At 41.3% G+C, this 26332-nt stretch overlaps 1 protein-coding gene across 1 annotated transcript in view; it reads right to left on the bottom strand.

Annotated features, from left to right (window-relative positions):
- vps53 (VPS53 subunit of GARP complex) overlaps positions 1-25974 on the bottom strand; it is a 34009-nt gene extending 8035 nt beyond the window's left edge. The window contains 18 exon segments of the mRNA XM_049575906.1: positions 49-197; positions 562-640; positions 753-835; positions 1107-1254; positions 3760-4002; positions 5047-5141; positions 7836-7931; positions 9484-9625; positions 10223-10365; positions 10412-10442; positions 10525-10637; positions 13494-13614; positions 14080-14195; positions 14627-14713; positions 22764-22830; positions 22921-22970; positions 25227-25307; positions 25818-25974. Of these exon segments, the coding sequence (XP_049431863.1) occupies positions 49-197; positions 562-640; positions 753-835; positions 1107-1254; positions 3760-4002; positions 5047-5141; positions 7836-7931; positions 9484-9625; positions 10223-10365; positions 10412-10442; positions 10525-10637; positions 13494-13614; positions 14080-14195; positions 14627-14713; positions 22764-22830; positions 22921-22970; positions 25227-25307; positions 25818-25904 (1931 nt within the window). The 5' untranslated portion in view covers positions 25905-25974.
- Positions 25975-26332: the final 358 nt, after the last annotated feature.

The raw sequence follows: 26332 nt of genomic DNA, 5'->3' as shown, positions 1-26332 counted from the left end.
TAATGGCTCATGGATGCTTACAAATGTGTGTGTGTGAATGTGTCGTACTTTGTGAACTTGATGCAGAATTGTGTAAAGTATTTTCGCGTGGAGGCCAGATTGTCTCTGATGATTGGCACATTCTGCTTTATGTGCATGATGATTGACGTCACATAAGGACTCTGGTCACCCACATGCTCCACACTCTGCCACGGCATCTGAGAGAGAAAGAGACGCAGAGAAAGAGAGTGGAAGTGAAGATTGTAATTCTTTTGATTTTGTCTGTTGTCACTGTAGCACTGCACAATTAGAAATTCACATATTCAAGCCTTTCTGTCTTTTTAATTGTTGTCCTTGAGCTTCTGTAAAGCTGGCTAATTCTCATAAAATTGCTCAGTGTTGTAACAGTAATTAACCTTGATCTGTATCTCAAACTATGCCTTGCTGTGTCCTTGACTTTGGGGGAACTGAGCCTGCAAAGTCCTTGAAATGTCCTTGAATTTCATGTCTAAAAGGTGTGGAAACCCTGTATATGAGCTGAATGTGTGACTGTGTGTCTGTGTCAGTGTGTTTGTGTCCAACCTTGCTCATAGCAGTGAGAGCAGGGTCACAGGCCGCATCCAGATCTTGGACAAGTAGCTGGATACTGTTCGAGATCACACTGAAAAAACATGAAAGTACATAACTGACACCACTAAAATGGACTCTTCACATGAAAGAAGGTAGGCTATTGTTTGTAAGAAAAGCACTGCTGGTTTGTAGTTGCCACTTACGTGCTGAATGTATCCATCTCCCCAGTCAAGTTTATTCTCTCTACTAGGATTTTATCCACCTTTTCCTTCAGTTTCTCTTCCAACTGGAACAGTTAAAAACAAAAAACACAAATATTAACACATAAAAGCTGCATTATTTTGAATGTATCCTTTTAAGATGAGTTAATCTCTTTTTTAAATGCTGACTTAAAATTGCGTAATCCTAACTGCCACTGTGAGTTCCTCAAAACACTGATGAAACACAGGTCAAAAATGCTCTAACTCCCACATGATAATCATCTCCTATCATATACCGTCACTGCAGCTCTAACTCAAAGATACTTCAGGTCTGTGTGCTTATTTGTATGTGCGTGCCTGTTGTGTGGTAGCCAAGCAGTACTCTGCAGTGCTAAGGATGCTACAGATCAGGCAGAGCTCGTCCATGGTGAACTTTGCAGTTTCTGAGCCTTCTTTCTCCTTCAGCAGACTGGTGATGGTGAGACCTCCGCTGTTACTGGTGGATCTGGACAGAGAGATAGATGTAACAAGAGAAAGGGGAACAGGCAGGGAAACAGAGTTAGAGACACAGGAGTTTCGTGATATATATTTGACATGTAAATTAAGATATATAAAAGAGTCTGACTTAAGCCGAGCTCAGACTGCAGGAGGTTTGGACTGATTTATCCCTGATCTACCCCTCCAGACAATCAGAGGAGGAATCTGATCTGGAACCTTGGTCGGTACTAATGGTCTGCTCATATTATCTCACCTCCAGCTGCTGAAGAACAGACAACCCATGTTGACTACGTCTTCGAAAACATTTCTCTTCCAGACTCGTTCAGCTGTCTGCATTTGCTTTTCCTCACCGCAAAGAACTGTTAACATTATAGCAAGTTGTCACACCACGTCAGTCCCCATGAGATCATGTGAGGTGGTGCACTCATGCTCCCTATGGCAGGGTAATTATAAGAATATATTGTAGTGTCTGATAGGCCATTATTTTCAAATCTTGTATTGTGTGCATGTTTGAGATTAGACAGAACATCTCTGAGGTCTCTCCTTATGTGTATGATTCAACCCAATTTCAAAACCCGTTAGGATTTTAAAACTCCTGTAGTTTAAGCCCGGTTTTATTGACAGAAAATCTGCTTTTTGTGTTCTCAACTGATCACTACTGAATAAAAAATTAGTCTGCTAATAACTAAGCTAGTGACTGCTGGTTTCCGTATTTAAATGTTTGTGATACTGTATGCTGTAAAGTTATAGGGTGACTTAGAGGGATCAGGGGTTAAGACAAACCTCAAGAAGCTAGGTCTTGTTTTTCCTACGATAGGCTGATGTGGACTCCCTTTGCTACTGAGCTTAAGAAAATCTCTTTGTGGAACCACAGGTAAAGTAAAGGCCAGTAAGTTTAGTGACCCAGACAGAACAGGCCTAACTACGAACAGACACAAGTGTCGGGACGCTGCGCCAACAAAGCTTCAACTGCAACCCAGTCATTAATAAATGTCATAACAGAGACGTGGGTAAAACCACAACATAGTTCAAGCTCCTTTCGAGGGCCCCTTTCCAAACCTAGCAAAACCAATTGACAGCACACCACACTGGACGACCGTGTCTGCGTGTGTCTGTCAGTGTACGCGCTTCCAAAGCCTCTGAGTGCATCTTTGTATCGTGTTTGTATACGACTCAGAGTATGGTATACATTAGTCAGAGAGCACAAGTGTGTAATTAGCATGCATGCATATCTGGGACAGAAACACAGTGTGTCTGAGTGTGTCTGTGTGTGTGTGTGTGTGTGTGTGTGTGTATGCACCATAGCCAGGGATGAGTTCTAATGTGGCCAATGAGCCAGAGATGTTTTTGCTGGTAGCATATTAGGCTTTGCCACAACATAACCAACTCCAGATCCCTCATGGCATGCCATCCCAATCCATCAAACACAACGAGCACTGAAGACATGAGGTTTCAAACTAAACTCCTAAACAGCCCCATTGCCATACCAAAAGAATGAACAAATATGGGCGTGACGTGCTTGTTTGTGAAAAGTTAATACCAAATAACTCTCTGTTTGTGTTGCTGCCCAGAAAATTTAATGATTCTCCTGGATGGAAACGGTTTAAATACTAGAGATACTTGTGAGCGAACACGAGCGAGTGTTTTTGTCAGCAGGATGGTGTATGTGGGACTGACTCAAAATAAACTACAGGGCCTGTGTTTGCTGTAATAAAAAGAACATGCCACCCAGTGCAACAGTGTGGCTGAATGATGTGTTTTTAATAGTGTTTGGAAAGCAATGGAGGTCTACGGCGCAGTGGAAAACAGACAATGCTTGTTAGTACGATCAGTTCGTTCTTGGCTTTGGCTTACATGCTAATTGTTTAAAATAAGAACAATTTGAACATTGCCAGACTTATAATATTAATATGAAATGACTGTATTTTGAGAGAGAAGCTGAGGGCTGTTCCTGTCACTTTAAATCAGCCAAGCTGTATGTGTGAATGCAAATGTCCGAATCAGCTGCATCGGACATTAAACGGACTTCACCCTGCCAGCTCCCCAGTACAAAGTCTGTGTCATATACGATTGAGCCCGTGTTTGAATAGATCAGGTAACAGTCCAGAGAATTCACAGCGAGCAAGTGGGCGTCTTGATGACATTTCTAACATGAGGCTTGTGCAAACTGGAAGAAAATAAACATCTGAGGGTAAAGAAGAAGTGCCATTTACACAAAGACAGCAACAAAAATGTCTAACTGGAGAGAAATTCAGGAACTTCTGCTGGTATGGGCTGAAGCTGAAATCGGCAGAAAAAGTAGTGAAGCGGCAAGAGACTTGGGTGTTCATGAAAAAATTACGATGGGGCTATGTCACCGTGGTATAATCTTTGTCATGTCCTGCCTCCTGCACACTCTTCCCAGAAGCCACCCCTTGCCTAAACCAAATATTTCCAGTAGGTGGGAACGCCTCTGACACAGACAATCTCCTGTTTTGTGCTACATATGTGACCAAACTGGAACCAGTCTTACTTGGGCAGGTTGCCAGAGAGGATCTTCCAAGCATACTCTCTCAGGAATTTCTGGAAGATGGTTGTGAGGGCGATCATCGGTTCTCCGGTGCTCAGTTGGGAACACTGCACCATGCACTTCTTGTAATAGACAAAGAGGTCAGCACAGCTGGGCAGCACTGCTCCGCCCTCCTCAGTACCCGCCTTGGGTGGGCCTTGAGCTCGAAAGTCAGCCACAAACCGGTCAATCAGTTCACCCAGGTTCCTGCAGATACCCGAAAATGTATAGCCAAACCCACACAGGTTCACACACACATACACACACGGGTGGCTGGATTAGGGACACATGAAAGGAATTAAATGAACTAAATAAAAACATTTAAACATTAAAAACATGATTGGCTCTTAAATCCATTAAACAAATAAAAGGATAATATGACAGGCAGACAGAAAGCCACATGGATATATAGGGGAAAATATTCCGAGCATATCAAAACCCTCAGCACAACAGTCAACAGGTCCACAGTCAGTTGGTGTGGCCCAATCTTACTGAATCTTGGAACTAAAGCCAAATACAAAACAAGCAGGCCACTGTTCTCTCCCGCTATGTCCCACTGAGGACAGGCTGATCTGGCTGTTGCCTGTTTAAGGGCTTTGGATTGAGCTGAAATGAGGTTGTAGCTGCAGAATAGGTCAATCCTGTTCCCTTGGACAGACAAACAGCATTTAACGGTCCAGAGAGCCAAGAGCCAGGAGCTGCATGCAAGCACAGCAGTCCCAGAGCTGTGTTCAGTTTCAGGAGCGATCACCATGACGGGGGGAGGGGAGGGATGGAGAAGTGAAGGATGGTGGTAGAAGAGGGAGAAAAACAGAAAGACTGTAAGAATAAAAGAAATAAAAGACAAGAGATTGGGATGAAGAGAGGAATGAAACAAAAACCACACAGATAGAAGGAGAGCGGAGAAAGGGTACCACAAAGAAAAAAAAATAAAGAGGTGGGAATGAAAATAGGCAGATCTGCTGTGGCAGCACTTATTCAACCTCCTTCTCTGTTTCTCCCAGCGTCTGTGGTTGTGTAGCTAATGGGAAACATTTCTGCCACAGTGGAGACAGAGGCATGTACAGGAACAAGAGATGGAAAGACAGAAGAGGCAGGGAAGTAGAATGGGAGGTGGGGGATCTGATTGATGAGTGGGCAATGGAAAAAGGACGCATGTGCCAGCTTTAAACACAACCTGCTCCTGATCTCACGTCTGTATACCCCGACCCAATTTGGTCTCATCTGCTTGTGTGAGTGTGTGTTGCTCACTTGTCTTGGGATTCTATGTAGACGTATAGATGAGGCTCAAAGCACTTGGAGACAATGCCGTGGAAAGGGTTGTCCGGAGCTTTTGGCTTCCTGGGCTGAAAGAATGGAGGGAAAATGAGGAATTAGTGAAATAACAGGTTTTGGTTGCAGCTCCTCTGAGAACCAATCAGTGAGTTTATGTTTTGCCTCCAGTTCAGCAAGCAAAGGTTAACGTCAAAACACTGAACATAGTTTTCAAAGGTGGTGTTACATGTTTGAGATAGTGATTTGCTTACCATGCATGAAATACATTCAGCTCCTACTTTATCAGCTCCACCTCACTAAAATTTATGCAGTCCAATACACCAGTCCTGCACTAAAATCTTACTTTCATGAATGTTATTTTTTTTGTTGTTGAAATTTTTAAAGAGGTGTCGATTCAACTTTTGATCATCTGGAGGCTGCAGTTTGTGGTGCTGTTGAACCATGTTGTTTTACACTGAGAGAGTACAGTGTATACTGCTTATAGTGATCATGTTTACAATAAGGGATGCACATTATATATCGGTCCGATAAATTATTGGCCGATAAAGGGACATTTTACTTATTATGCATTATTAAGATAATTAAAATTATAGCCGATAAATAGCGCTGATAATACAAAGCCAGACTGCTTTCGTCTGAGCAAAACATGTCACGGTGTAGCTGTCTTTCACAGTTCCAGAGGAAGACAACAGGATAACGCCAAGGGTCTGATCTCTGACCGCTGAACAGGTTAGACACAGCGCTGGAGGACTGTCTCCAGAGTGTTAGCACAAGCTAATTAGCAGCAGCGGCTCACATCCCGCACCAAGCTTTTAAAAAGTTCGACTCTGTTGTTAAACTTATAAATAACCGCTAGCCATGTGATGCTACAGTTAGCGATTATTTCTATCATTACCTCTCTGGCTGTGTGTGAGTGAGACATAGCTACTTGTTTGTCCGAGTTGTGTTTCAATGTGTGAGGTGAATCAAAAGTGCAGCACTATTCTCCTTGGTAGTTGTAGGCTAGTCTATCGTGGGATGGTGAGACGGTGCCTGGGTGTGTTTCATAATTTCCCTATCTCTTATCGTCAACCATTAGTTAATACAGATTAAAAGTAATTTTACTTTCACATCCTTGTATTAGATTCATCTGAAGTGTAGGGTGATATGGGGGCAGGGGTGTTGAAAGAAGACCTAATGTTGGCAGGTATGGAAGAGAGGTCAGGTTCATTTGGTTAGGTCAGGATTATGGAGTAGGCCGTTCTTACCCCCAGGTATACATAAACTAGAGGTTACACACTACTCTTTAAAACACAAAAATGTGAAATTATTGGTTATCATATCAGTTATCGGCCATGGCAAGCAGGTAATTGACGATTATCAGTATCAGCTGAAAAAATCCCTGTCGGAGCCTCCCTAGTTAAAATGATCAACTGTTCACATGGCTCAAAAAGCTTTAGACAGAATTATTCCTATACAAAAGCTGTCTAAATAATTTGCTTATGGTAATCAAGTAGTCTGCTTACATTGACCATTTTTGGTCTTTTCATACATGATAACATATGAATTTTTTTTTAAACTATGGTAATTCTCTTTCTATTACCCATCTGCTTTTGGCTGGCTACCTGAGACTGGTGATGTGTTAACACTGAAATGATGAAGGAAAAAGAAAGTCATTTTCTCTCACTGACAAAATTTGTCTCCTCAAAGCTTATACCTGATAGTCATTACTGCCGGTGATGAGATAGAAAATGAATGTGCACAGGGGGAAGCAACCTGTGAGCCATTCTCGTCAAGTGGATTGAAAAATGCCCGGTCACATAATGTCCAGGAAATGAAGCAGCTGTACTGTGTATTCCAGCAGTCAAGAAAATGAAGTAAATAGCGGAGCTGTCCATTGCATTACTTTATATTCATGTAATAAATATACAAATGGCAACACTCTAAGATTTTCACTCATATTCCACAAGACAATCTAAGGACTTTTGTCTTCTGTACAGTCGAACTTCCCTTAATCAAAATTCACTGAAATACACAGGACCATCTTACTGGAACAACCTACTACCATCACGACAACCAACATCTACATTATTGTTATAATGGATTCCTTTGTAATACATCTTAGCTTGTATATATATATATATATATATATATATATACAGCTACTAAAAAAGCCTAAAATGGCGTGCGCAAAAAAATATTCAACAGTTTCTACAATCAGGCTTCCACCTCATCCTCTGTTTCACCAATTTCCTGTCTCCAGAATGTCTGTGAGCATGGGTCAAAGTTTGTCACGTAAAGTCTGTCTTCATAGATCACAACTTTTCCATGGGAAGTGATGCACACTTGTTTCAGGCGTCGTTTTGTGCGTATGCAATGTTTTTAAATGAGGCCCCAGATCAATTAAAGCAGTTTCCTCTGTATTTCTAACCTCATTGTTCAGCCCTCAGGGCTGTTATATTGTTTTATTGGAGTGGAGCAGTTTGACCTAGGTGTACCTAACATCCTTCAGCCAAGAGTAAGAGTCTATCAGATAAGATTCTTGTGTTCGAATTACTGCCACATAAGCACATGGTGGTAAGTGGAGGTAGTACATGGGAGTTATTTAAATCAGGCTGCTACACCACTGCTCAACCTGCCACAGAAAAAGGCAGTCAGAGCTTTAGAAAGAAATCCAAAAGAAAATCTATTTGACCTACAGACAGCTCCACATCAGGGGAAACAACATCTGAATGTCCCTTCATGTTACAGAACAGGTCATTTGGGGTCATTCCAGGTCAACTCACCTTAGCCAGGTCCTCGTCCTTATCTGTGCCCACATCCTCACCTGCCTCATCCTCCAGGAAGGGGTTAGTTGGGTCCAGAGGGCTCTCTGGCCTCTTCTGCTATAAAAGCACAGATAAAACACGAGTCTTGTTTCTGTTGCTCAGCTGTTAGAGCATCATTAGAGGTCTGAATGCCACTACGAAATTCCATGCGAACAGTTTCTGTAATCATCAAAAACTCTTTTAAATACAATCCAGGTTTCAGCACTTTCGTCAGTGTTTATGTAGAACATTTCATGAGAGACTTTGGTAAAACTGCACCTCCAATTATAAAATTCCACTCAACCAAATCCCTGATTAAATTACAGAACCCAACAGGCGTGAGGGTAAACTGAGCTGAGGACAAAGGGCCTCTGACGAGCCCAAATATTATCAGTTCTGAACAAGCTTGGCCTAGTTGTGCCCCCAACAAAATAATAATCAGAATCCTTCCATTCTCTGTGTATCGCTTCCACCTCCACACGCCAACATGACCTGGATTAAGAGGTTATTTCAGGCTGTGGCACAAAGAATGCTGTTCGTGTGTGTGTGAGTGAGGAACACAACAAAATATGATTGTAATTATGGTACAAACAAAAGATATTTTGCCAATATTTTTGCCTTAATGGGACCAATCTGCACGCTGCCATTCTGCTAACACAACACTAAAAGTATTTCAGCCAAGCCCCAAGGAACAGTGCTGGGCTTTAAAGCCAGTTTTACAGAGTAGCCAAACATGGAATCACGATATCAGGGTCCAATACTTGAAACAGTGGGGCCCAAAAACTTTTTGCTATAGACTTACACTGGGAAAGAGATGTATATAAATCAGTGGATACAATTTTTTGAGCATCACAATGTCCTTGTACTGACTTGTTTTGACTTGCTGCATCAGGGATTGATCCATTCAGCCTGATAACATTTGGAAAGACCAGAGAAGTTGAATGATTAAATCATTTTATGCCCATTCATGTTAGTTAAACAGAAAGTTAGCCGCTCGGCTGCGCTTGGCTGTGCTCAAATGTGCTCAGCCAGGCTCAGCCACCATAATTCTCTACTCCACTTGCTCTAAGGGCCTCTACAGTGTAGAAAATCTGGTAATTTCATGCTGCAGATATTAAGCTTTTTAGGCTTTATGCGCCACTGAGCAACTTTCACAGGAATAAATGAAGCTCCACTTTCAAGATTGTATCCAGTTCTCTTTATACATCCATGATTTCAACAGGTGGTATGGTCTCGTTGGCGAAAAGTGTATACACATACAGATTGGAGCCTATCCCAGCTGACACTGGGCGAGAGGTGGGGTACACCCTGGACAGGTCACCAGACAATCACAGGGCTGACACATAGAGACAGACAACCATTTACACCTACGGACAATTTAGAGTCACCAATTAACCTGCATGTCTTTGGACTGTGGGAGGAAGCTGGAGTAGCTGACACTGGAGAAAACACACAGAAAGGTGCATCCTGAGTTCAAAAGTCCTCAGTTGGTCCTCTGAATAGCAACAAAGCCACTTCACTTCAATTAATCTGATTGATTTTCTCATCCCAAAATGTGTCCAATCTGTGTCCAATAATCTGTCTCAGTGAATAATTATTACATATTGTCTGTGTATGCTGTTCTTACTCCGGGTGTGTCGGTCAAGGTGCATCCTGTGAAGCGTTTGGCCAGAAGTCCCTCGAAGTTTGTGGTCCTCTGAATAGCAAACAGAAGCAGCTTCACTTCAATCTCCTTAGCCCGTGTACGCATGACTTTGGCGAGCTCCACCCTTACAAACACACAAGAAAAAAACATTTCAAATCAGTTTGAGTGTATTACCTCTAATTTCTTTGCTTTTACATCCCAAAATGTGTCCAATAATCTGTCTCAGTGAATAATTATTACATAATTGTCCTTTTAGCAAAAACATGTCTTGTCAGGCTTTTCTCAAATGCTACTTCTTTGATTTTTGCCAGATGTTTTTTTATTGTCAGCTGCAGCGCGGGAGTAACACACAAACAGTGCCCACTTTTTCTTCCCTCATGTAGCTGAGGGGAAAAGACTGAGAAGTGTGGACACTAGGTCACTGCTCATGTAGGCCACCTACGTCAACAGCACCGAAAGCCAAATCACAGAGTCACGTCAGGCACGCCACACCAGTGTGGTTCATTTCATGATGCAGAAAAGTCCCACAACCAATTTCTCAATTTCTGCCTTTTGAATTTAATTACATTTAATTTATTTTCTTTTCTTGGGGGACAAAACGCAGCATAAAATATTCACTGAATAGGGTAAAGCCACAAACCATAAACCTCATAGTCTAAGATCATTTGTAATGCTTGGTCCTTGATGGGTTTTTATGCTAAATGTTGTGGTGTGTGTTTACCTGGTGATGTGGCAGAACTCCACAGCAATACGCTCCGTCATGCACCACTCCTCAGGAAACATGCGCCCATACTTCTCCTCATAGTCCACCAGCTGCCGTTTGATCCAGGCATAGCGCCGATCAATCTTGTCTAGCCATGCAACCTGAGCAACAGGGTATGATACTTTTTCATTCATACCTAAACACCACCCTTTTTAAATGCTGTCACCTCAAAAGATACCTAGTTTTATTATTGTCCAAGGACCACAGAGAAATACACTATTTACAAGTTAGTACCTGGAAAACCTCAAGACCAGTGGTACTCTGATAGGTGCTGCCTGATGAACTTTTTGATGATCTCCTGTTTGATGCGTGGATCCAGCACGTTGGCCACCAGGCAGGCATCTCTCAGCACGTTGCTAGGACCACCTGGTCTCTAAAGTTCAATCAATATTTGTGAACATGAGCTACTCTCTCTCAAAGCCAGAAACCAGAGAAGTAAGTCTCAAACTTGTGATGTCATCAGGTGTTAAGTCAGGAGCTGCTCGATAGACAATGAATGGGAGCCTGATTTTGAAGTGCTCTCAGTTATAAAACAGAAAATGTACCCAAATATTCAGAACATTCCCCAGAGTCACCTAAAACATCCTTCCAGAATTCATTGTCTATGGAGCACCTCCAGACTTCATACCCTATGACATCATAAATGTGAGTTTTACCACCCTAAGTTTTGGATTTGGGAGAGTATTTCATGTTTACTAATATTTTTAGACTGTCTTAGACCATGAGAATAACATGTATGAATTTTATAAATGGGTGTACTTCCCCTTTAAGACAATTTGAGCCTGTCCAGTCCTCTGTGTTGGTCCGAATGTATTCAGGCCAGGTTAACCAAGGACAGCACCCAAAGCCATGACAATCGTCCAGAATAAACAGGAGTGGGTGGAGAGATTGTGTCACAGATGAATGCCAACTGAACTGGTAGCCTTCATTTCAAGCACCCGCTGTGGGCTAAATATCGAACTATCCACCTCTGTCTGGTCAGCTTCTGTCTGAGTATGAGAAATCTAATCACACACACACACACACACACACACACACACTCACACTCACACTCACACTCACACTCTCTCTCTCTCTCCAGCTCCTGTTTCAGCTGTATCTCACACTGTGATAAGCTGATACCAGACACCAATCTGTCAGCAGCAGGTCTGACTGTGTCGAGCCTGTGGCTGCATTTTGTCCAGTCATTTATGTGCATACACATCGTTTACATACAATGGTGGGACACAGCCAGACATTTGGTCTCCCTGCCAGACAGAGACAGTTAGGAAAGTAAGCGATGGCAAGAATCAAGCCTTTTAAAAATAATCAGCGTTGATCCTGTTTAAAGGTGACAGCTGCACTGACCCCATTTAGCCACAGCTCAAACTACTGTCAGGACAGAAGGTCGGTATCTTACACTGAATTAAAGACATAAAGGCAAGAGTGGAGAAATATCAAAAGAGGCTCTAATATGCATTCAGACTAATCCTGTAGAATTTTCACGTTTGTTTAAAGCTGAAATGTGCATTTCTCTTTAACCTGAAAATATCCTCTGTAGTTGTCACTACTAAAATATGAATTTAGCTAATTTATTTGTTTTATTTGTTTTCGCCTTATATTTTTAAACACAGCACTGTCTAAATAAACATCTCCTAAATATAGTCTTCACTATCACCTACATATAAATTAATAGAATTATTTCTTTTTATTTATTTGTAGATTTAATTAATTTTATAATTGACAGAAATGTTTTACCTAAGTCTTCTCTCTAAAAAAAAAGACAAAAAACAAGAAAGATTTAAAGTAGTTCTTTTTTGCTGTTTGAATTCAGAAATTAATAAAAATGCGTAGTCTTTTAGTGCCTTATTATTGTTTTTGCTATTGTTAAATTAAAGGTGCTGCGGGTAACTCTGGAAAAAGATAGTTGATTGTTGAGTCTCAGTCCCAGGTTGTCAAGTACTGATGTTTTGGGTTGGTGTTTTGGACCAACTACCAATCCAAGGTGTCGGTATTTGATGAATAAGATCATCTTTTTCCACAGATACAGACAGCACCTTTAACTCTATAAAAATGGTTTGACTGTATAGGTTACAATGACAAATGAAACTGCTCCAAAAATCCTTTAGCTACTTTATCCCCTGTGGCTGTAATTCTGTGATCCTTCATCCTGCCTCTATATCTCCTGTCCCCTGTTTACCTGCTATGTGTAGGATTTTGGTGGCTGGTGTGTTACTCTGCCCACATTTCTCACAGAGAGGACTTTCTATTGCTTACTCTCTATATACTTTCTATTAACTGTTTGCAGCCAGCTGTCTGCCTTGTCTTCGTGTCTCCCCTTTTCCTCTCCTATCATCTGTTTCTCCGGCAGAGTCATTTCTTCCACGCAGCTGTTATTTGGTATGAACATGGTCTGCCACACCTCAGTCAAAACAGAACAGAAGGTCATCCTTTTTTTGTTTTTGGGGATCAGCACTGCTTTGAACTCAAACATCAACTTGGCCAATGTGTCCCAAATTGATTCAAATGTTCTTGGAAAATTAGAGTAAAAATGGAAATTTAATCAGTCAGGACTGTGGGAAACAACAGCGTAACAATGCATTTTGTTCTGTGTGTGTGCAAATCTTTGTGTGAGTGCTTGAGCACAGACTCCAGAGTAAACAAACATTCCTACATGTAGTTTTTATTAAATGTTACACTGTTAGACTGATGGACATGATGCAAGCACGAACAACAATCTCAAGTCTGAAATGTACTAAATGCATCTTCCACACGAGTGGAATCACATACATGGAGACGCAAACAACCCTCAGAAAATCTACGCCCCTTATCTCTGACAATGGAAGAAATTTTGGCATAATAGCGCCCTATTCAGCAAGTTTCCTTCCTGTGTGTTCCTGTGTGTGTTGTGCATGTATGTGTGTGAATATCTGCATAAACAGGATGTAATATGCAGCATACCTCCGGCCAAATACTGTAACCACTTTTCAACAGTTCAGCTGATGAGCTATGGAACATTTCAGCTGTAAGCAGAAATCAAGCTCTAAACTGGCTACTGGAAATGAGCTGCTCTTCCAGATTACCCAGCAGCCCAAGTGAGCTTGAGCAAGGCATTAAACCCCAAAGCATTAAAGAGATGCAGCAATGCAGCTGATACACCCATAGAAAGTGTACCTGAGGAAAATATGTAAAGAAATAGCCTTATGCAAACATATAAGCTGTCAAAGTGTGTTAGTGTGCATGTTAGTTACCTCTCAGAGAGTTGTCTGATCTGGGGTATGCCCATGTACTTGTGGAAATGCTCCAGCACATTGACCACTCCCTGCAGAAGGTTAGCAACCTCACCGTACTGCCTTTTTCTGGTCATGGCTCTGAAACACAACACACATATGAGTAATTTCTATTATTATCTAAAGACAATATGTACCTTTACATGCTCTACGCTACGTTTGCCAAGTGATTAATGCCAGGGATGTAGGGATGGCACAGTATGTTTTTCTTTCCATCTGTCTTTAGGGTGAAATTTTAAGGGATTTTCATATTGTTTTGCAGTTACATCAGGATACATTAGCAGCTTTAACCCCAAGGTTTTTTTATTTTGTCAGCCTACACGAAAACGGCAATAAAATAATCATTAAGCTGACAGTGTGTGGGTTATATAAGGCTTGACACAAGACCTGCGTTGTAACTGGCAGCAACTAACCCAAACATTAAGCATGCATATCACAACTACAGCACCACTGAACAATCCTTTAAGATTTATTTTGGTCAAATGAGCTTTGAGGATAAATTGTGAACATCTTTTGCACTGATCTGTGAAATGTGATTGTACCCACTCTAAAGAGTCAACACCCCCGGCCAACATGTGCAGGTGGTTGAGGGTGGTGATGGATGTCGTTAGGTGGCGCTTGGCATGGTCCAGCTGCTTTATGTCCCTTGTAATCTCCTTGACCTGCGCAGGAAGAGAAACAAGTCAGACAGGTCGGTCATATGGCATGGAAAAAAGGAGGAAGTAAAAGAAGGCAAATAAATCTAAATGGTTTGCTGGATGGGCCGATAGGACAAAGAAAAATATAGCAAGATGAACGACACACCCACTGGTTTGAGGAATAATTGCATCTACATGCCTCTTGAGGGAGGCCCCCCCCCCCATCCTTTGTCTACGCACCCAGCCTATTGGCCTTCCTCTGACACACACACGTGTAACAGACAGACACATGGAAGGTGCAGTACTCTGACTTTAAATAACCCTCCCCACTGTTGTCTACTGTAACAGGAGGATACAGAGTGTATCTCTCCTGATCCAGGTTCATGTCTCTGATAAGCTTCAACAAGCCACCTTTGTATTTTTACGCGTGTTTGTGTGTGTATTTGTGAGCATACCATTTGTTCAGACTTCTCTGCCTTGTCCTTAATGTCTTTGATTTTGCCAAAGAGCTGCTGGATGGCGATCTGGGCCTCTTCCAAAGCCTGCCCAAAATAAAAAGAGCAATATGAGACATACAGAGAAGACACGCTGTGTATAAAAAAAAAAAAAAATCACTGACAGAGTGTTTGACAAAAGTGGTTTCAGTGGACTCAAATTTTGGACTCAAGAAGTTTGAACACCAAAGTCCATCTCAGTCCATCACTAATCATGTCAGAATAACACCTGAAGCAGAAACAAGTGGATAAAAAATGGAAACCTTCAGATGCAACGTAACCTTGACAGGAGCAAAGGGATGAGAAACTCCTCACTCAGTTTACTCGCACATACTCAGTTTGACTGAGTAGACAGCTACAGAGTTTTCTATCTGTTGGCTGGTCGATCAGTGGAGCAGTGGGGAGTCAGACAGAACAGACAGAAGAAGGGTGAGGAAGTCTTCAGCTGTTTGCTGCTTCCACATGAGATGCAATACAGTTTAGGGCTTCAATGAACAACTATTTTTATCGTTGACGATTATGTTCTTAATTAATCAATGTTCTTTGATCAGAAAATGTCAGAAAATGGTGAAAAATGCCTCAAATATCTTGATTTGTCCACAACCCCACAATATTCAATTGACTATCATGGAGGAGTAAAGAAACCAAAAAATATTCATATTTAAGGAGCTGAAATCAAAGAATATTGACTTATTTTTCTTAAAAAATCATCAAATTAGCTGGTGATAATTTAATAGTTGCCAACTGATGATTAATTTATAATTCGTTGTAGCTCTAATACATTTGTGGCTTTGGATACATTCGTCTTACATCTTCATCTCTTACAAATTAGCTTTCTCTCTGTTCCTTAATACACTAAGCTGGCAGACTGCACTGGTCTGCACTGTGCATTAATTGCAAATGAGTCAACAGAACAAATGCACATAAATCTGCCTTCTGGTGTCTGTTTCAAATATCCAAAATTAAATGAAAGGGACAGTCTGGATTTCCTTTTATCCCCAAATTCATGGACAGAGAACACGGAAACTCTGTGAGCAGCTGATGGTAAATTGATTAGTTTCTTACTCTGCTTTTAATCAAAATGTATCATCCCATAAAATAAAAAAATCTACTTCCCTTTAAATTTCCTTTAGAAAAAAATATGCTACACTAGTAATACTTTGTTGTGAGAAGCAGGGCGGTGTGTGGAATAACTGTGCCTCAGTTGTGGTGTGCCAGTCTGGGTCAAATTTCCAGGGATATTTCCTTGTCCACACTCACCACTGGCTTTGGTCCACGTGAAAAAATATCCTGCTTATGTCTGTTCCCAGTTCTGGAAAACAGACTAATTGGTCGTCTAATTGGCGAGCTATCTAGATATCTGACACTGATAGGTCTTAGCTCAACACACAAGCCATAAGGCTAATCTCCGCATAAAGGCTGTCACTATAAAGGCTAAAGAGATTATTAGCAGTTTTAACAGCCTATAAAGCCAGACCGGATTAGATAACATTAGACAGTTACAATCGTAAGATAGTTAACGTGCTATTCTAATATTTCCCCATCATCTGACATGGCAGCTGTTCTTTGATGGTCCTAAACAGAGATTGTGCTCTGACATCTGATGCCAAGGTAATTGGCTTCACTTGGCCCAATGCTGTGACACAACTTTGACTCTCCTCAGATTCACACACACACGCACTAAAGGAATGCTAACAGCCGGCACCAGCTGTGCAAGGAATTTACCACTTTTACAAGCACCTCTAAGAAACACGGAGTGAGCAAACACACAAAAACTGTGTACATGCACACACACACACAAACATAAACACAGCTTGCACTGACAGCAGAGGATTCATTTTCCTTCCTGAGCGAAGCCAAAGACCAGCACATGGTGACAGTATGGACACACAGTTAAAGTCAGGACGACACGATATGACCAGTACGTCTGTCACAATAACTACTTTTATTGGACAATATATTGTTGCAGAAATAATTGCAGAAACAATTTTATCGTGATTTTAAAGGAATACTTCAGCTGCAAAATTACCATCTGTATATCAGTTACTCAACCTGTGTTACGTTGAATGTGTAAAGAAAACTTCTTTTTTAACGCATGCCTTCATGGCGAACGGAGAATCCAAAAAAAGGCCGCCATTCTTCATGAACTGAAGTAAATAGGGTCCACATTTCACAACAGCAAAACTATACCAAAACATCTTTTTAAAAACTCTCACACAACGCCTGCAGTATAACCCAAGTCTTATTTATCCAGTTGTATGGTTGGTGCTCCCCAAGCACATGCATGTTTGCCAAAACATTATGATTTAAAGCATGTTGGTACAAACAGTATCATGCAAAGCCAAGCAGCGTGCCTACTCAAGCAATCCTCATGTGCACACGCGTGCTCAGGCAAGCTACTCATTTAGCCAAAGTGTTTTAAATCATAATGTTTTAGTGAAAATGTGTTTGGGAAGTACTGTGCATACAACTGGAAAAAAAAAACCAGACTCGGTGCGGGCCTCCTTTCACACAAATTCCCGAAGAATGTTAAACTTTTTTGAATTCCACAATCCACCATAGAGCATGCAAGAAAAGTTTTCTTCCTAAATCCAACGTAACACACTATTAGTAATTGAAATACAAATGGTCATTTTGTCAGTGAAGTATTCTTTTGGCGCATTTCATGCTACTGATATAGTAACAATATAATGACATAATAATGCCAGTACACCCTTTAAAAGTGACAGCAAACCATGTTTCAGCAGTTTTTTGCGGCTCCACGTCTTATAATGTCAGGGAAAACCCTGCTGTTTCATCTAGTGCCATGTCAGCTAAAATGTTCATGACATTCTTATGTAAACACAGATGCATGTAGATATTCTTCTATTTAAGGACATGACCTCAATCATTTTTGCTTAAGGTTGTCGCAATAACCGCAATATTGCAATACCACGCTATTAACAAGCCATCCACATGGGATGGCAAGCAACTGCCAAAAACTTTGGGTAAAATGCTACAGTTGCTTGCCACTTTTTCACCCAGCCGTCTAATCACAGTGGAGGAGGGGCAGGACAAATACTACAAAGTTCGTCACATCGCTGAACAATACCAACGGTGGAGGAGAAATTAATACTGAACCGACACTGACTGGCAGGTCCCTACGTGCTTCATGCTGAGCAAGTACTCCACCTTGTGCTGACATTTTTACTTCCATGGATATTCTGTATCATAGGAACCAAAGCTTTTTTCGCAAAAAGAAAGCTGTGCCCTTATCGTGCCTCACTGCCCTTCTGTGTTACCCATTTAACAGTGAACAAGTATTTAATTTCTTTTAAAACTGTGTCATCTTTGTCATTAAAAAAGCAGCAATATAACTAATAATAGCGATAATACCACATTTTGCAACATTGAGCCACCCTTCATCACCACAAGGGAAAGTCCTTCACTGCTATAGCCCTAGTTTTGCTAACTTCGATATGTTGATGACATAATTATTGTGAGGGGCCTAATGAAACCTGCACAGGGATTTTTAACACGAATGCGCTTAAATTAAGATAAAACTTCATCTGCTGTGTGTTACATGACTTTAGGTTGCGACAGTCTGCTGCAGAGGCTGGACAGAGAGGAACTCTTCTTTAATCAAGACGAACAAAAGCTGACTGGCTCGCACACATCCTTCTTTCTTGTTATGCTTCTAACAACTCTATGGTTGTCGGATGATTGGATAAATGAATTGGAGAACTGCAGGCAGGTTATGTGATTACTCTTTGATCTAAAGGTGTGGAGGAAGGGAGGGCCACTGAATCTTTAAAGAGGCTCCCTGGAGGAGTTCTTGAGCAAACAAAGTGCACGCAGAAGAGGCCAGAACCTCCAAGGCTGCAAATCAGCTGAGTCTATCTGGCCGGCTTCCTAGCGCTCATTTCCTGTATTTAGCCTTGAGGAAAGCAGAGAGAGACCACTGCCCAGCAGGCGCCTCCATGCCCGAGATGTTATCTGCTCTCACACAAACACGCACAGGCAAACATGCACACCAGTGCATCCCTAACATGCAATAAGCAGCACAGGTTCCAAGGCACACAAAGGAAGTTTAAAAAAGGGGCTTGGGTGCACTTCACTGCTCCCTTTGACAGACATCAGTGTAGCTTTCTGAAGTACGGGGAATATTAAATGCTACTTCTGAGTTTAACGCCAAATACAATAAATCTGATGAACCAAACAGGATCATTTTAACAGTTGGATCACTGCCTGAGCACAATGCCTCATGTAAACATTTTAGGGAGACAGTTTATAGGGAAGAGTGTTTCACTTAACAGAGAAAAGAATCTGATGAAATGCTTTGTATGGAATCACTCCAAACGCTAACACAATTGGTTTATCATAATTAAACCTGACAGTAAATAATACCCAAAGCACGACTTCAAAATGCACATTATAAATAGCAATACACTATGCTGCTGCTGCTGCGCATCGCCTCGATTGTCTAATTGTCCTTTCAAAAAGCAATACAATGTTTTGGCACAGTCAATGTTGTAGTCAGATTTAATAGGATATACTTATTAAGTCACCACACATAAATGAAGTACAAGCTAAAAGACTCTGCAGAGAGCGACCCTGATTTTAAGAAATACAAATGCAGAAAACAGAAAGTTAAAACACTATAAATTAGAAGACAGAAAAAAGAAAGTTTTAAACACAGCTCTGAGAGGATGAAAGCAGGGAAGCTTAAACAAACTGTGGACAGCCTTTTATGAGTTAACCTTAAATATTTACATTAATGCTGTTTCTATACCACCCGACACTATCTTCTAATGCAGCCCTCTCTATACCAAAGTGGACAAGACTGCACACACACACGCACACACAGAAAGACAAACACAAATGCCAGGTTGCAGACCATGCAAGCAGCAAGCAATCACACTCTCACTATGAGTGTGTGCATGTGTGTGCAACTTAATGTGAAAGGCGTAACTAGTAACAAATGTTTGGTTTGACTGATGAGATTCTTTAACACAGACATCAACTTATAGATGCCATCCAAACTGCATTTACGCCCTTTATTCTAATAAAAAGAAAGAAGAATAAATGCTTAACAACCCGTCATTAGTGCTGTGATACTGAGCTGACTACGGAGCAGGTGTGCATGCGGTATTCACATCACCCTCACAACAGGCGGGCTGGAACATCGTGCAACATCGTGTGCGGTAGGAAACTCTTCACTGGCAGATTACTACCAGATACAGATATCTTGTGTGTATGTGAGTAGAGTTGTGAACATCATCACATTGGATTCTACCAGTGGTGGAGCAGGAGGTGGCTTCTGGGGCTCCAGTCCCACATGCTTTCTCAAAAGCCCCAATTGTTTTAGGATTTTAGGATAACTTAAACTGTGTTTCATTTTCTCTCAGTCTTTCTGAGTGAACTAGAAAATCAGTGAAGCCAGTGTTTATTACTTCCCTATTAGTGATGCTGTTTAAGACCATTTTTTGTGTCTTTTTAGTTGGTAGGAGTGAAAATGAGTCATCCTAAACAGTTGTTGTGTTACAGTTTCAGAATGATGAAGACTTTTGGAGAACTACTGGATACAAAACAGGATGTAGGCTCTACAGTAGGGGTGTCATCTCGTTCACGATAATATCAATATTTTTTAATATCCTATGCAAAATTCACATCATGACACTCGCAATATTTAGACTTGTTGACATACTGACATCCTACTGTTAGCCACGGCAACAAGAGGCATGGCTGGAAGCGAAATTATTACTGACTCCATGGCGGTTCCAAAAAGAGGAGCAGCTTCGGTAGTGTGGAATTACCTATGACGCCCTGAATGTTTTATGAAAAGCCCCGGACTTCTCAGACTCTTTTAGCAAGTTACCACTCAGAGGGAACTCAGTCAGTGGCTCCTCTGGCAGCAGAACAGCATCTCTCCCTCTCAACACTCTTTGTGGTACATTTTATTTTGTTGATCTATTAATACTGTATACAGAATCTGAATCTCACTCTGAGTTACTGCTGTTGTTTACGAACTAAAGAAATGAGATCATTTTAGTTTTTACTGAATATTTGAAGGCAAACTGTAAAACTATATCACTTATTTTGTTGCAATTCTGTTTTCCTAAATTAATAATAAATTGTTTTTTTACTAATTTGTCATATCGTCAAGAATATCGTTATCACAAAAATACCCTGAAATACCGTGATATCATTTTAGGGCCATATCTCCCACCCCTACTCTACAGGATGATTTTGTTTTCTTGGCAACTATTATCTTTCACCCAAATGATGTACAGATTTTTTTTTTTTAGACACTCAATTATCTTAAATGGCTGGAAAAATAATGCACATGGAAAAAAAAAACATATCCCAAAGGGAACATGCCTCCTGACCCCCCTGGGTTTGGGCTGAGCCACAAATGTTTACGATGTCTGGCTCTGCCCCCTGGCCATCACAGCCAGACTGGTCAGGAGAGTCCAACAATCTGCCCTCACCTTCAGCACTGTAGGAAATTACATCGAAACATAACATGATATTTCAACCACAAGAAATCATGCAGGTTAAAGGGATTAGTCTGGACTGTTAGTCTGACTGCTGTGTATGAGCACAGACATAATTTCTGCTTAATGACAGAATTCATATCATTATAACTTGAATCTGTCCCTCTGCCACCAGATACCATGTCTGACAGTCAATCATACTGTCACCAATGTGCATATGCATCTGTCTAAATGTGATGCAACAGACATTAGCAGGTTTTTTTTTTTTTTTATCCATATGAAAGAAACATAAAGATTTTCACTGCCAACTAGCACAGCCATCGACACACTAAAAATCTGCTCTATTATACGCCAGCGTCTGACCACTGAGAGAATCACATTTCCACACTCTCAGTCCTGCAGCATGTAACTGCCCGACTCCCTACAGGAAAAAAAACACACCAGAGAAATCATTCCCCAGACCTCCTCCACTTTCTCCCTCCTCCCATCTCACTCTCTCCATCCTTCTCCATAAATGTTACCATCTTAGGTTTCAACCTGGGGATTGCATTTAGCTCAGCGAGTGACTTCAATCAGCAGCAGAAATGACTAAATTGCTGATGTTGTTGGTTTTGTTCTCTTGCTGTCTTTATGTTTCAGTCGCCATCTTGAAATGAACACCTCTCCATCTTTCCGTCTGCTGAAAGGATTTTCCCTCTGGAAATGTTGGAATGGCACAGTGGGGTTGGAAAAACAAACTAAAATTACTGTGTGTGACTGTATAATGTTATTGGTCTGGAGGGGATTTAGAGCGTTTCCGCTACCAAACGGTAGCTAACTGGGGAAGACGGGGCCACCGGGCCAGACACCCTGACGACAGCGCACACCTAATCATGTCAACTGGTCAGAACACACACGACTCACCAGTCAGGTGTCACATTCCCTTTAAGCCACAAGTCCTTGACAGGGCGAGGACCTGGACTAACTCAGCAGGGGCTGTTCTTTTCCATCATGCTCCCGCAAGAAAAGGCAAAGACTCAAAAGACTGGGTTTAAAAGAAATCTAAGTATTTACATACGGGAATCTATTTCCCAGACGTGTTTTCCGTAAAGAGGAGTTTGAGCAGTGGGAATGGTTCTGAGTCATCTTGTCCTTTTCCATGGAAGCAGTGTGGAGAGAGGAAAGAGCGGGCGAGCGGGAAGAACATGTTTTTCTGGGTTGGGACCAACAACTGGCACTATTCTGACTGAGTGATGCTGTTTTGAACAACACAAGTGATAAAAAGACCTGGTGGTGTGTGTATAAAACATACAACAGTGGTTGTTAATCTTCCCCATATCCCCCATTAGGGCATGCAAGGTCTGCATACTGTGTTTCTTGATTTTCCCTCTATCTGGGACCGACACATGTACCAATCGCCCTTAGCAAACAGCTCTGGCTCTATCACCATAACACAATGACGTCATCCAAGCACGTCTATAAGTCTGACAGCTGATGAAAAATATAACTAAACTCAAAGGACTAGTTTTTTCTGGTCATACTGCCAGAAAAGTGATCAAATTCATCGCAAAAAAAAAATCAAAGTCTATAAAGTTTGTCTACCCACTGCAGTGCGTCCCTCTACAACCTGCAACTCAACTCACCTGTCTGCCATCCTGGCCCACGTTGGTCTGGCCTCTGACCACCGTCCTGATATTGTCATCCAGGCGCCTATAATATTAGACACAAAATGACAACGTTACAACAGGGTACAACACAAACACAAACAAGAGTGTTACCAAGTCATTGACACAAACTCACCGGATCTTCAGACGGATCTTGTTTACTACATCGTCAATGTTAGCCAAAGACTGAGGGGATAAGCAAAAACAGGAAATCAGGAAAACATGAGGCGACTGCTGTGTTAGCTTGAATTCCTCAATAAATTTAGTTTTTCTGCAAGCCTCCTCAGAAAACAGCAAACAAACTGATTTATTAACTGACTGGGGACCATGTTTCACAATAGCAAAACTATTTCAAAAGATCCATTTACAAACTCTCACACAACTCTGCAGTATGATCCAAGCCTCTTCTAACCAGTCGTACGCTCAGTGCTTCCCAAACTCATGCATTTTCACTATAAAACCTTAGTACTGGTGTCTGGCTTTGAAGAGAACACAGAAAAGTTCCACTTTCAGTTCAGTTTTAGATAGTGAGGTTTTAGCAAAAATGCATGTGTTTGGAAAGTCCTGAGCATCCCACTGGATAAATGAGGCTTGGATTATACTGCAAAGCTGTGTGAGAGTTTGTAAACAGATGTTTTGATATAGTTTTGTTGTTGTTAAACCCAGTCATCCCCAGTCAATCAGTAAATCAGTATGTTTGCCACTTTCCATGGAGGCATGCCAGTAAACAAAATTTTCTTCATGAATTCAAGGCAACGCAGCATGACTAATTGATATACACATGGTCCCTTTGTGGGTGACGCATTGCTTTTATGTGTTTTCTTGCTGATCCTTTATTTTACATGAACAAAAAAAAACACCTCTGTACAGAAATACATACTTTATATAACTTAATGCAAGTTTGCGGAAACAAGCAGATTAGTTCGCTTTAAATTATACAGATCAATTCCATTACATCTTCATGTCAAATGCAGGGCAGGTGTAACTCCTTACCTACTGATTTATTGCGTACAAAACCCAGTTAGATGAAAATGCATGCATACTAATAGGAACCACTCAATGTATATTAGCACTAACCATAGGTCTACAGTGACCCCTCATGGAGATGGAGTATACACACATGTACAGTATATGGATGATACTGTATAGTGTTTTAAGATAAAGTGCAACACAGTTATTTAGCATTCACAACACAGATACTTTTTCATGTAAGATTTTCTGATATGTCACAGTAGGAAACATACAAATGTAAGTAATGAAATTAGTTATGGTTGAATTTAATTTAGCTGCTTCAGTTTTGGGGTTCTGATATTGTGCTTGCCGGCTCACTGTCACACTGTCATGACTTACTGGGTCACCTGAACAGAACAGGACCATTGTTAATGTTACAATATACACCTATCAGCCAAACATTAACATCACTGGCAGGTGAAGTGAATAACATCATATTTATTACAAATTTGTTACAATGCAATGTTCTGCTGGGAAACCTTGTGTCCTGGCATATATTTGGATGCCACCTGATGTGCTCCACCCCACCCAAACAAAGCTGCAGACCAAGTATGCCCCCTCATGGCAATGGCTCTCCATGATGGCAGTGCCTCACCCCAGCAGTACAACATCTCATGCTAAATGGCATACACTGCTCAGGAATGGCCAAGGGAATGTAACAAAGAACTCAAGGTATCGACGTGGCCTCAAAATTCCCCAGACCCCAACCTGATCGAGCATTCTTGGGACGTGATGTTACTCCAGAGGTTCCCCAATCCAGGGTCAGGCCTCCTTGGACTGAACTTGGCTTTGACCTTTCGTGGCATGGACACAGGACCTCTCAAATTTCCTGTGGTGTCTGGCACCCGGGCGTTGTTGAAGAATCCTTTGAGTCCTGTGGGTTGTGAACTGAGGTATCAGCATGTCCCACAGATGATCAGCCAGATTGGGATTGGGTGGACACTTTGGGCTCTTTGTCAAATTCCTTGAGCCATTCCTGAGGACTTGTTGCAGTGTAGCATGATGCATTGTCCCAGTGGTGGGGCTACTGCCATTGTGGAGTGCCACTGCCATGAGGGGGCGTCCTTGGTCTGTAACTGTGCTTGGGTGGGTGCATGTCAGGTGGCATCCACGTGAATGCCAGGACCAAAGGTTTCCCAGCAGAACATCATATTGTAACAAGATGATCAGTATTATTCACTTACTTTGTCAGTGGTTTTAATGTTGCAGCTGATCAGTGTTGGTGACACCTGTTTTTTTTTTTTCCTACTCTGATGAGTCAAAATGTCAACTGAAAAAAGGCTAGTTATTTTTATTTTCTCAGATGACCAAAAACACAAACTGTCAATCCACTTGTGTCATATGTTGACTATCAGCTGGTCCAGACTAAAGCAGACATCAATATGCACAATGCACATCAGTCTGGCTGCCGCCTGGGTCACATCACTGTACCTGCTCTGTGGGGAACAGTGTGTTGATGTACTCCACAGCATTGAAGTCTGCTCTGTCCAGCGGGTCCTGGCTGGGGAAAACCTTGGACACAGAAGACAAACGACGGTCGGTCACAAAGTCATGGCTGACGGTGCTACACTGCATATATGATGGTGTACTGGGGTGACTTCAACATGCAAACAGGTGATGCTTTGTAACGTTATTCAGCAGTTTCCTGTCATAACTTTGGCCGGGTCATTGCTGACAACCTGCACATACACGCTGTCAAATGAGCCGTTTGTCACCAACGTTACAGATACAATCGTATCCTGACATTCACGACGACTTTCACCGAAGAGTAACGTTAAACACAGCTTCGTACACTAACGTCACACATTTGCTAGATAATTTTAACATTTTACCGACATTTAAACAACCTCACACACTTGTCTAGAAGCTAAATGCTGTTTATAAAGTAGGAAAATCATCGTTTCATAGCTAGCTGTCGTCATACAGCAGTGTCACATCCAGTTAGCCTGCTAACAGCTGGTTTGTTAGCACGCGCAGCAACAGTGTTTAAAAAGCTGCAGTAGTAACGAGGTCACACGGCACCTGTTCAATGGCTAGCTGCACCTCAGGAGTCAGATGCAAAATAGCCTCCAAATCCTCAGCAAATTCAAATTCTTCCTCCTCCATCATTGTCAAAACAAAACCTCTCCGGCATACCACTTCCTGGTGAGGAGGCTTCTGGGACACCTGATGACGTCGGAGAAACGGTGCTTTCAGGGCTGTCGGAAATCAGAACTTTAACTTAAACTATGGCTCATTCATTTTGTTCATTTTAATTTATTTATGTTATTTTTTTCCGGCTTCATTGAGATTTTTTTTTAAATACATGTCAAATTTTTATAAATAATATAATAATATTTTTATTAATAATAACAAAACATAAAAATGCAAATGAAACAAATAAATAAAAATAAAAAACTCATTTAAATTGATTCAAACATGTACACAACATACATATATTTAATTTAAACATATTTAGTTATGAAAACAACTTAAGAGCTTTCTTGTCTTTAACAAGTTTCTGTGACTTACTAAGGAGTTTCAACCTAATTTTAGCC

The sequence above is a fragment of the Epinephelus fuscoguttatus genome, linkage group LG5 (genome assembly GCF_011397635.1).
Source record: "Epinephelus fuscoguttatus linkage group LG5, E.fuscoguttatus.final_Chr_v1".
Classification (NCBI taxonomy): Eukaryota; Metazoa; Chordata; class Actinopteri; order Perciformes; family Serranidae; genus Epinephelus; species Epinephelus fuscoguttatus.
Note: the sequence above shows the minus strand (reverse complement) of the source record. Positions and strands in the feature narration are given on the sequence as shown.